General features: G+C 38.8%; 1 protein-coding gene across 3 annotated transcripts in view; it reads left to right on the top strand.

Annotated features, from left to right (window-relative positions):
* Positions 1–12499, top strand: part of LOC134746183 (glutathione hydrolase 1 proenzyme-like) — a 59991-nt gene extending 47492 nt beyond the window's left edge. For all 3 annotated transcript variants that reach the window (XM_063680503.1, XM_063680502.1, XM_063680501.1), the window contains 6 exons: positions 403–606; positions 6688–6937; positions 8950–9140; positions 9758–9998; positions 10424–10537; positions 10640–12499. In XM_063680503.1, coding sequence (XP_063536573.1) covers positions 403–606; positions 6688–6937; positions 8950–9140; positions 9758–9998; positions 10424–10537; positions 10640–10786 — 1147 coding nt within the window. In that variant the 3' untranslated portion in view covers positions 10787–12499. The remainder of the gene's footprint in view (positions 1–402; positions 607–6687; positions 6938–8949; positions 9141–9757; positions 9999–10423; positions 10538–10639) is intronic.
* The last annotated feature ends 774 nt before the right edge of the window (positions 12500–13273 follow it).

Here is a 13273-nt window from a genome sequence, read left to right as displayed (position 1 = left end):
CTACTAAACCAATTAGGTTGAAATTTGGTACACATATGTGTGTTTGTGACCCAAAGACGGGACATGTAACGTAAAGAAATTAATTTTAAACATGGGGGCCACTATTGAGGGAGGGGGAGGCGGGGTAAATGCGAAAATTAAAAAAATAAGTTTTTCAACCTATATCGTGTTACATATCAAATGAACGAGATCATTGTGAGAATCTCAAATAAATTTTGTTTTTTTTTATAATTTTTGAATAAGCAGTTTAGATCCTGTAATCTTCGAAACATAATAGTTCTTCACCTATTAGATGACAGGAAATTTATTAGAAATGTGCAGTCAGGCGTGAATCGAACTTAATTACTTAGTTTTTGATGCGACCCCTACGGGTTTTTTAAAGATATTTCATTCTCATTTCAGAAAAATGTACGTGGACCCGTTAACCAACAACTTCTACAACCCAGGAACGATAGTGAAGCCGAGCGAAGCCTTCTGCAAGACTCTTCGCCTCATCGCCGAGAGGGGAGGCGACGAGCTCTACAACGGTACCCTGGCCAAGGACTTCCTTGACGACCTGAAGAGGGTCGGGAGCATCATCTCCGCTGAGGATCTGAGGAACTACGAGTGAGTATTTTAAGATGGAGTTGTTTTAACAAGTCCCATACTACTAGACTAGTATGTTGCACCAAAATACCGATGACGCGTTTTAAATGCCCAAAAAAGCGAATGATATCCTGGACTACTTGAAAAGGGTCGACAGCATCATCACCGCTCTTTTTCGCACACAAATTTTGAATTTTGATGTTCGCGGTGACTTCCTTATTTTTTATTGACTGGTTAAAGTTGACCTGAATCTCTAATGGTTTAAGGATTAGCAGAAGCAAAACAGAGTACCTGCCATGCAAATATAGCCGCACAGAGCAGACACCATCAAAAATCACCATTGATGGATACCCGGTACCGATAGTAAGCCAGTTCAAATACCTAGGCTCGGTATTGTCCGCGGACGCAAATGTAGACATGGACGTGTCACATAGGGTAAATGTAGCTTGGATGAGGTGGAGGGCGCTCTCGGGGGTGCTCTTGGACCGCCGTGTGCCGATAAAGACCAAAGGCAAGGTCTACAAAACAGCTGTGAGACCTGCTATGGCGTATAGTGCAGAATGCTGGACGATTAAACAAGCGCATAAACAAAAACTCCATGTCAATGAAATGAAGATGTTGAGGTGGGCGGCCGGTGTGACGAGACTCGATACAGTACGTAACGAATACATCAGAGAAAGCTACAAGGTCGCCCCCATCACCGACAAGATTCAAGAATCCCGATTGAGATGGTACGGACATATCATGAGACGCGACGAAGACCATGTCGTGAGGAAAGCCCTTGCTATACCAAATAATAAGAGAGGCAGAGGCCGCCCGCCTGCTACGTGGTGGTCCACCATATCAATGGATTTGGAACAGAGCCAGTTGAACAAACAGACAACCCAGGATCGACCGTCCTGGCGCTTTAAGAACGAGGAGGGCCGACTCCAAATAATGGGAAGAGGCACGGAAAGAAAGAAGAAGGTTAAAGTTGACCTGAAAGTAAGCGTGAGGTCACCTTAGGTTTTAAAGATCGAATAGAGGCCCAGAATTCACATTTTAAGAGTCAAATTGGCAAATACGTGTTTCAAACATTATCGAAGTAAATAAAATAAAATTATAACCATATAAAATATGAATTCCTCATTAAAAAATACCTAAATAATATTTTTTTATCAACTAGGGCTAAAACCACGTAATAAGGAAACCGATTAAAATATAGTTAAGTTAGTTGTTGTTATTGTTATTGCATAGGGATTTTCCTCATTAAGGTGTAGCACATTGTTATTGTTGTGAGCATTAACAGTATTGTTCTGTATTTGGGACAGCTGTGTGTGTCCACACCCACACGAATGGGACACACCCAAACAATGATATCACGTTAATCACTTTGCAATTAAAGGCAAAATAATGTTACAGTATTCGTGGGAAAAAATAAATTAATTTTCTCAAGCTTTCATTTAGTTTCACCTATCCCATATAAATTAAGTATATCACAAAAATAAATTCCTAAACAGATTTTTAAATAACAGTAGGCACCTACTTCAATTTTCTCGATATTAGCCATCGGCATCAGCAATCGTTAGCATTTAAGTATAATACACGAACAGTACGTGTGTATCATGATGTAGCGATAAATGACCAATAGTCATAATTACTTAGGTAGGTTTACCAAATCTTACATTAGTGTTAGTAACATTCATACGACAGGAAATAGGAAGCGGAACAATTTCAAAAATTCACTGCAATCGTATCTTATTTCACAGCGCAGTTTTGTTATCATGAAATAGCTATTCGGTTGCAGTTGTAATGCTATAATCACTTATTGTACCAGCAAAGTTGAAAGATTATTCGATCCGCCAGTGTAATACCTGCCGTAACATGACTCACATATTTCATCATTCCATAGCTTGTTCAAGTGTTCATTTATTTACAATTTTTAATAACAATTCGAGTATATTCCACCTGAATACCTATCCAACTTTTTAAAGCACTTATTTTTATGACTGCAATGACTCAGTTCTAGAAAGTATTGGAATCTTATCGCTATATTGTTAATCGAGCGAAGTAAAAATAATTATTTACCTTGGCTTATGTAACTTGATTCATGCAAATTCTTGTAGGTATATTTATTTTTTGTCACAAATGATTCATTGTAAAAATGTTATGTAACTTACACAAATTTTGGTTCCTATAATAAACCTTCCTTTAACCTTTTAGAGAATTGAGATGGAAACTTTGGAAACATTTTAGTACAGTCAATAGACTTAATTCAAACTTACCTTGTTCATAAATCATAAAACTTAGCAAACTCTTACAAATCTCCCTTAAATTTTGTCTCTTTCTTACAAATAGAATTGTCAACATGACGGATAGGGACAAACGAATATCAACGGTTTGTTAGATTCGACAAAAGTTTATGAATAACACCCAACAACTAATTAACTAATGAATAATAGCCAACTTATTTTTTGTGTCATAGCGCCTTGGGTTGTTTTGCCAAACCGTGTGGCTAGTTTACTTGGACCCTAGACACCATAGGCATTTGTTACATGAATAAATGCTCTACCAAACACTGATGTAGCGTAGGTATGTTTTATAAAACCTTACGTAGAGAGTAATTCAAGCAACGTACCTACAGGTATTTAGGTACAGTAGTATTTGGTACGTATAAGTCGATTATGATAGATAAGTATGTTTTTGTTATAAACAGATAGGTATATGTTGAAAACCTGACTTCCAACTGGACGAAAATAGTTCTGGGTCAGATAACAGTGCTGGTTGTTTACATTTTTAAGCCGCTGATAATAATTAAATACAAATGGATAATATAATAAACAATATTAGGTAAGAATAGATATCTTGGTCTACATCTACTGTAGTGATAAGTTATAACTGATAACACTATGTACTTATAGGTAGTCCCTACTCCCTAGTCGACAGCACGTAGACGCTTTCAGTATTATTCATGAAGGTCACATCAATCTCAAACGAGTGCAAAGTATGTTTAAGATATTTTTTCGATTTTAGAAAGAAGAAAGAATGAAAAAACATTTAACGCCACAACATATTACATATGGAAAAGAAGACATACAGACATACAAAAACATTGGACGCTAAATTAGGATTCCCACTCAGCATATCCCCACGCGGCAATCCGTGGCGCTGGTTTTCAGTGGGGACCTGACTTAAAACTATGAGTTAGTGGCGACACTTACACCAACGACACACAAAAAACAGACATAAAAAAGTAAGTACCACAAAAATCTATACATACTAAACAACAACAAAAGAGAAAAACATACTAATTACATATAAAATACACAATGCATTATAAAAAAAATTACTAATCCAGGTCATAACGATTAACTATGTCAAAACAAGAGACCTAGCGAAACAATTTTTGGTTCTCCTTAGATACGAAATACCGAACTAACAATAGTACCTAACCTATCTATTACCTACTTAAATAGTACCTATTATTACTCGTACCTAATCAAAATACTAATTTAATTGATTAGTCAGCTAAAGTTATTAGTAAAACATGTGTTAAATCAACCAATCTGTGTTTTAGCGTAAACATTGACCAAGAAGCCACGCCACGAAGCATAAGATGCCGTAATGTGCGTAATATGGAAAGTTATTCAAAACATTTCTAATGAACTTCCATTCTAGTTGTTACAGTCTTTGCCGATAACATATTGCATTTGCAACAATGTTTATTTAAATAGTTGCTGTGGAAATTTACAGAAACCTTCAGTTGCTATTTAAACGTACTTAACGTTTTCTATAGCTAAAACCGTTGCTTTATTATGGGGATTCTTTAGCTTACTTCACCTATTTATTTCCTCATAATACGCCTATAAATAAACATGTTTAATAAATTTATTGCTTTTCATTATCAAAATATGAATGACTACTCATTAAGTCATATTTTTTGAGACCTGCTTAGAAACCTTATGAAAATGATCTGTGTATCTCTGTTTTCTTATTATACCTAATAGTAATTAGGCTTGTGCTAAACTATAATTAAACCAAACTGTATGGTATTTAGGTACGTATACACGTATGAGCTACATGTACGGGTTAATATCAGGATAACATAAGGTCTTTTGAAGTTCTCCTTCTCCTTTTTGTCAACTGCTAGAGCAGTGTGTCGATATTCGTTAAAATTGAGTCCGAGTCTCACCCAAACGATTTTGATAACAGAAGCCTCTGCAGAGTATTTACGTTATTATTTTTTAGTTTCATAACCATTTAAAAAAGTTATGCATAATTATATCACCTAAAATAAACATACGACTGCAGATTGCATATTTCCGCTAAATTCGAGTAGGTAGGTACTTATGCCTGATTAAGGTTTCTGCAATTGCTTAGGTATTGTTACGCAAACGCAACACGATAGTTATAACCTGCCAAGTTGGCAAAGGAAATATGTGATTACACTTTATAGTGGCTACAGTCGCCATCAGATATATCGGAGCGGCCGAGGTGCTCAAAAATATAAATATGAACACGCACCTAGCGCCTTGACAATAGAGGCTTCATTTGCACACAAAACTTTAAAAAAAACTATTATACTAAACCGCAAACCTTTAATTTAAGGCTCCAACATCACCAACTGGGCCATTATACATTATTTAGTGTTTGTGGCCGTGGATACCTATCCAGATGCCAGATAAATGTAGGTACGAAATGTCAGTCAGATTAAAATTAGGTACCAAGTCGGGGAAATATGCAGCTGGTCTTTTTGTCAAGTGTTTATAAACACAATCAAATTATAAACAATTGTCATTTATGTAATAAGTACAGAACGTTGCATTTAAAATATATATACATATAGGTATATGTTAATAATAATGTTTGCGTAAATAGTCATCCCCTCTGACCTAAGGAGATAGCTGCTTGCGTCAAAACAACATATCACCTACATTCACACATAATATTCCATCAGGTTTGCTATAATCGGAATTATAACCTAAATATTAAAGAGTTTATATATAGGTAATAACTGGTAATAACAATACCAACGCGTGATCGATACCATAGAGTAACTTATACTAGAGCGGTACTGTCATAGTAAATTTTGTAACCCCAGTAAATTCACTGCCATCTGTCGACACACTTTAAAACTAAAAATAAATATTTATAAAAATACATTTGTATTTAAATATGGATAAATGATTTTTTTTATTTCCATTAATTATTTTTATGATTTTGACCCATGTTCTTTCACTGATATGCGTTAAAATTATAAATAACAAACGAAACCGTCAACGCCCTCTATACGAGTGTAGGCCAAAACTAGTGGCGCCCTCTGATTGAGAATCAAATTTTCGTGATTTTCGAGGCACGTTTTTTCCTTAGACTGTATCCATCTATTACGGAGTTATATCATCTTTGTCGATACTAAAAGCAATTTTGGTATTTAAATATGAGGTAAGTAGTGCCTGTGTTCAAACTACCTACTTGTAAAAAGGGTTTTATCAATATAACCCATATATACACTTAAAATCAATTAGAACCGATTATTTTATACGGACATTTTATGCAGACACAGTTTAAAAAATATAACATTGTCGCTTTTTATTATTCCGTACCCAAAGGGTAAAAACGGGACCTTATTACTAAGACTCCGCTGTCTGTCTGTCTGTCTGTCCGTCTGACACCAGGCTGTATCTCATGAACCGTGATAGCTAGACAGTTGAAATTTTCACAGATGATGTATTTCTGTCGCCGCTATAGCAACAAACGTGATCCCATACAATGAACGTGATATTTTTGCCGTTTTTGCGTAATGGTACGGAAGCCTTAGTGCGCGAGTCCGACTCGCACTTGGCCAGTCTTGTATTCTTATGGCAGTAAATTCTTGATAATGACAACCGACGTGTCCTTCTCAATCAAAAGGCAACTTCTTTGCTTGAGAAGATTACGTTAATAACTTTACTTTTGTATATTAGAGCAACGTTTATATCAAATAAAGGTATTCGAAATTGTCCCGCTCCTTATGTTACCCCAATGCCCACAATAATGAGTACAAATCCCGCTGAGCGTTTATTTAAGGACATTAACTGCGTGTTAATGAATACTTTCCTTTAACCGTCTTTTTCTTCCTTTCAGGGCAAAAATAACCGAGACCATCGACGTACGATTAGAAAACGGGGAAAGACTACACGTGCCTCCACCGCCCAGCAGTGGGCTCATCCTGGCCAACATCCTGAACGTGCTGTCCGGGTACAGCTTCGGGCCGCACAGCATCAACACAACGGAGGACAAGATCCTGACATACCATAGGATTATAGAGGCATTTAAGTTCGCGTACGCGACGAGAACTAAGTTGGGGGATGCTGCGTTTCTGCAGTTAGATGAGGTATGTACGTACTTAAGGGTCCCCGGCAAGCTCGGTTCTCCATACAAACGTTGTTACGCTCTCATTTCAAAACGAGTAGCTACTTTGCTCTGAAACTTTGTACTTACAACAGGATCAGGTATATCTATATCTGTAATTTGTTTATTTGTTTATGTATGTATTTGTATATATATTTGTTTGTTTTTTTTTTGGTTTTAATTTTATTTATAAAGAAAATCTTAAAAAATAATAATATTTAGTTACATGTAAAAAATCCGCAACGCAGGCTTCGTCAGGTGGCTACAAATGCAAATCAGCAACATGCTTCGTCCCAAAAATACCAATGATGATATCCGCAACAGGCTTCGTCACTTTTTTTTTTAAATAAAATAACCGTCACGAATCGCACCTGGTTCAAATGTCCCCATTACGCTGGCAGCGTTACCGCGCTGAATGGCCAACGAGATCTGTTGGACCAGGTACGATCCGGACCGAGGGTCGCACCCCCTGTCCCTCAGCCGCCGACCCAAATCCCTCACAAAGTCCCTAGCCTCCACAGCCCAAGGTCCCGCAGTCTCGACTGCAACCGGCACAAAGTCGTACGTTGGTTCCAGGGCAGAGTACTTGGCATGCTTCATTTTGGCGGCATACTCCGCGGCAGTACCAGCAGACCTGACGGTGAGACTCAAGTGGGACGGCGCAAATGTACTCACGCACGTTGCATCCCACAAGAGGCATCGTCCCCTCTGCCATGGAACCAATGTCAGACCATCAGGCCTCTTGCCATCCGTGCGGCACAACCCTGGAGGCTCCAAAACGCAAGGAATATTGGCCGACACCAAAGCCCTGCGGATGACATCATTGATGGCATAATGCCTGGAAAAACGACCCGCGCACTTCATGCAGCTAAGGCCATGGTGACCGTCTTCTTCAACCATGACCCCACAAATGCACCGATGTGCTTCGCACACCTTACACCCCAAACGCAAGGCAACCGCGATTCTTAAGGAATCATTATCTAAAAGTGTGCCTAGCGAGGGGGAAGGCAATGCGTGTAGCCACGCCCCCGACTCAACCCTCGAAGCGGCTTTGAGGCGCGCCAAGTCGGATCCTACCGCCTCCCCTAACATATTCGCCATGGTCCTTCTGCACAATATATCGTCCCACCCCCGCTGAACGATGGGATTATCCGGCCGCTCATCGCCACCGCAGAAAGTGGTCCATTTGTTTAGTGCCTCCGCTACAAACGGTACCTGGGTAATATCACCATTGTTAGACAAAATCCGAGTGACAAGACCCAAAGTACCGTGAGCCGAGGCAAGAAACGCCACCACCCCGACCTCTCTACAGCGACGTATTCCCAACCCACCGTGACGGACAGGGAGAGCAGCCTGACACCACTGCGCTTCATCCAGATGCACATTTAAGATGGATTCAAGCGCCACCTTGATCGTCTCGTCTAACCCTGCGACTTCGGCCTTTGTTTTTTGTTTGAGCTTCAGATACCATTGCTAAAAAAATACAGCGTATTTAAGTTTTTCATACAAAACTTGTTTTGCTCTATTTCGGTTGTTTTATAAACTAATTTCAGACCTAGATATACCTCATGTCATTGTATGTGCAAAGTTTCATTACAATCCAGCACGTAGTTTTAAAATGAGAACGAAACTCCTTTTTTACGGGAAGGTGAAATTCGGCCAAACTTGCAGGGGACTCTTAGGGAAGATCTAAACTCGCTGTCGTAAAGAAAAATAGTTTGGTTGTCACGGAGATATATATCTATTTACACTAGTTATCCTCATCATATAAATATCTCAAAGCGTTAAAATCTATATAATTCATTGATTGTAAGGTGCGGCTTAAAAATTGAGTTGGGTATTTACTTTCGGCGGTTATTTACTTAATGACACGAGAAAACAGTTTAAGTCAGGAACCATTTTACTTGATTACTAGTCAAAGTTAATTCTCAAAATAGTTAAAATACGTACTCGTAGTTTTCAGTCATTTTGAGAAACGTATCTTTTTTTTTTCAGTTAATAAAAAACGTGACGCAACCTGAATATGGGGCAGAGATCCGCAGCAGAATCAACGACTCAATGACAAGCAATGACTCCTCAATATACGGTGCGGAGGTGTACCAGCAACCTGATGCTGGCACAGCGCACATCTCTGTGATAGCCAGTAATGGAGACGCTGTGTCCGTCACCAGCTCTATCAACTACTAGTAAGTGATTTTCTAAAGTCTAAACTCATTAATAAATGACTAAAAACGTCCGGCGCGGAGGTATACCAACAATTTGATGCTGGGACAGCACATCTCTGTTAAATAGCTTAGTAATTAAGATAACAATCGACCCAAACTTGCTCTGATTATTTTATATATGACTTTATAGCTCGCTCCGAATATCTGATATGTGAATAAGTAGGTACCTAACTAGCGGCTTTGTAGGAGAACGCACCCGGTTCGATCTTTAGATTCGAGTCTTTACCAGAATTTATACAGTGACGGTGTGACAGGCGCACGGGCTGCTTTAGGTGAACGAATATAGCTTAATCTGGATATCGGACTTTGTCTAATTTATAATGAAAACTCTACAGATGAACCTCAGTCAGTAGTCAGCCGACTGAATATAGAAAGGGAACGCCGCCGAAGATTTATATGTACAGTGAGCTACGAAATTGCATGGAGAAATTATGAATGAATTCATTGATAAATTCGCAATGCACTTTTGCGGCTGATAGCACTAGTATATAAAGCGCCGGTTTTGTACTTAATTAGGTGCACGATCAAACTCCCGGTATACTCGTAAATATTCATACATTAACTCCATTATCTTACAGTTACGGCTCCGGCTTCACAACTCTAAACACGGGCATCGTAATGAACAACGTGATGGACGACTTCTCCTCACCAGGCATCACTAACTACTTCGGCCTGGAGCCTTCCCCGGCCAACTTCATCGCGCCAGGAAAGAGACCTTTATCTTCCATGAGTCCTAGCATTATTTCTGATACTGTAGGCAACGCCAAGATGGTGCTTGGAGCTTCTGGAGGCACTAAGATAACCACTGCCGTTGCCTTGGTAAGTTTAAACCCCCTATTTTTACTTCCAGCGGAAGAGTAATCCAAATTTTTGTTCAGAAACGTACTTATAGAAACGATCGGAGACTGTCTATAAGTAATTATTGGGAGGCTTTCAGCTGTACAAAGTGTAAAGCCCCCTATTACGCAGTCTACATTTCCAAATTAATTGACTATAAACAATAAAATACGGCTTCTTACAGGTCTATTTAAATATCGGTTTTAAATAAATATTTTAAAATATTTAAATAACAACGGTTACACTCACGTGAATTATTTGTCGCTATTGGCAACATTTTTGTTTTGGGTTGGTAGCGGTTTGATGTCAGGTGTACGTTCGAATAGGCCTGTTATTTACTGACCCCAAAAGTATAAAAAAAATTAAAATGAATTACATTAATAAAAAAAATTGCCTGACATTTTTAGGTGGCCATCCGCAAGTTATGGTTCCAGCAGACGATCAAAGAGGCGGTTGATGAAGCGCGGATACACCATCAGTTGCTGCCCATGCAAGTGGAGTACGAGTTTGGAGTTACCGAGGTATTTTTTTTCTTTAATAACCAGCAGATAGTCATCAAATTTAATTTGAGTGAAAATAAAGAAATATATAGTAGTCTAATACAATATATTATTTTCTTACAGGGAATCGTGAATGGCCTAAAAGCCAAAGGCCACGCAATGACCCGCTACCGCGGCCGCGGCTCCATCGTGTGCGCCCTCTACAGGAACAAAACGGCAATATACGCCAACGCCGACTTCAGGAAAGGAGGCGATGTTTCTGGCGATTAGATCACACTTGAAATTTTAAAGTCATAACTGAATCTCTTGCATCTACGAGTTAATTCACTTACATAAGACTTAAAATGAATGATCAGATGTCAAACAGTAAAAAAAAAACTCGTTACTGCAAAATGTTGATAGATACGGAAGTTCGGCCGAGCTTGCCGGAGACTCTTAATTTACGCCTACTACCTACATGATTCCGTATTTGGTCATAAAAATAATTATGTTTCTAAATATTTAAATCATTAGTAATCTGTTGTTATCGTTATTAAGTAACAATTCAATACCTCACTAATGAGTCTCATAAGAGTTGTTAAGCGCGTGAAATAAGTTCCTGATTTTTAACAGATTTCCTTATGGTTTTACACTTAGATAAAGAAAGTAGCTTCCAAGCTCTGTGATTACATGCGATAATGCGAAAACTTTATGATGAGCACTTGGTGTCGCATTTATTAGTCTTAATAAGTTCGAAGTGGTACTAGAAATAAAAGAAAGTGTTTATCTACAGTGTTTACATCTAAATTATAGGTGCGTCCAGATTTTTTCGTCCTTAGCACAGTGGACATAATAACTCATGATACGCGTTTAGTTGTTCCCAGCGCTGTAAGGGTTAAAATCCTTTACTTAAGAACTTTGAATGCTGTTACTTATCAATATATCTCTTAATATCCGACAAGTTATCGGTTTCGGGGCCGACATTGAGGCATGTAAACTTAATGAAATTATAAACATTCCTAGTATCCCAGCCGATATCAAACCTACGGGATCGTCTCTTAAGATAAGGTACGAGTATACTAGAAGACGGATGAAAACAGTTGAAAATAAGAGAAATGTACAGTGTTTGCCGATAGTTTTTCATATTTTAATAGCATTAATAAGTAATTACTATTTTTCAGGCTCAAATCAATCTATCTCTGTCACAATGCTTTAAGCTTAGTATTGTACTAAGCTAATAACACAAAAACTAAAGAAAATGCCCTTGGTCTAAACGTGTCTGAAAAGACAAGCTGACGTTGCATAGACATTCGTGAACCTTATTGCAACACTATACGGTCTAACAATAGTTCTAACTTACCTCCTCGGCATAGGCAAAATCAAAATAATAGTCACACGAACCCGCCGCTTAAATTATTACACAGAAATAATAAAAGCGAGTAAAAGTTGTATGTAAAACTTCTAATCGCTATAATTTATTTGTATTACAATTTCTATCAACGAAAACTAGTACTAGACATGTATAATTATGTTACATGAACAATCATGCTGTCGGTTTAAAATGTAAGTTCTATTGTATGGCGGCGGATAAGTTTGTGTGGCTCAAGTCCCCTGGAGGTTTTCGATATCTCATACATTTTGTATGATCTCGCGCATCTGTACCTATAACGTAGAGGGAATTACTCTGCCGACGGGATACCGCTTCCGCGGGACTCCAGGGATTAACCTTTTGGACGCCAATGGCCGATATTGTAAGTTCTATTGTATGGCGGCGGATAAGTTTGTGTGGCTCAAGTCCCCTGGAGGTTTTCGATATCTCATACATTTTGTATGATCTCGCGCATCTGTACCTATAACGTAGAGGGAATTACTCTGCCGACGGGATACCGCTTCCGCGGGACTCCAGGGATTAACCTTTTGGACGCCAATGGCCGATATTGTAAGTTCTATTGTATGGCGGCGGATAAGTTTGTGTGGCTCAAGTCCCCTGGAGGTTTTCGATATCTCATACATTTTGTATGATCTCGCGCATCTGTACCTATAACGTAGAGGGAATTACTCTGCCGACGGGATACCGCTTCCGCGGGACTCCAGGGATTAACCTTTTGGACGCCAATGGCCGATATATACGCACCGTAGGTTCAACGCCAAAGACCGATTAATCGATCAATTCGATCATAGACCACAGAGCAACATAGACCTTCATGCATATGCATAAAGTTCAATTTCAGTTTTGACACTTCGGTGACGTGGCGTCTGGATGACAGCTTTTGTGTCTGACACGGCGTCGAAAAAGTTAAGCCTGCATTTCCACCAGGCATGCGCGAGGATGAGGAGGATGTTTTTGTTAAGGACCAATTGTCAACCAGATCTGCACTGAGCGAGAATAGGTAAGGTAAGGTAAGGTGGGGTAAGACTAACATAGTTTATTTTGCTCGGGGCAAGGGGATTCCATCTTACAGTTTTGAATTATTCACGGTTAGTTTCACTAGAGTTATACGTCGAAATATCGGGAGCTCTAAAAGAATACAAAAGGTAATCACGGTCCATATCCCGGTCGATATAGTCAAGTGATATATAGTCTTATCCCGGTGACAGTCTTACCCCACCTTACCTTAAATGAAGTAATTCTATTGGTTCCTACAAACACATTACGCGTTCTCGCACATCTCTGGTAGAAACGCAGCCTAAAAGTGTTGCTTTTCATAATTATTAATACTTGTATTGATTTGTTGCTAGTACTATCGTTATTTAACGTTGTTGTATTACCTAAGTATT

Source organism: Cydia strobilella, chromosome 12, assembly GCF_947568885.1.
Source record: "Cydia strobilella chromosome 12, ilCydStro3.1, whole genome shotgun sequence".
Lineage (NCBI taxonomy): Eukaryota > Metazoa > Arthropoda > Insecta > Lepidoptera > Tortricidae > Cydia > Cydia strobilella.
This window is presented reverse-complemented; position numbering and strand designations above follow the sequence as displayed.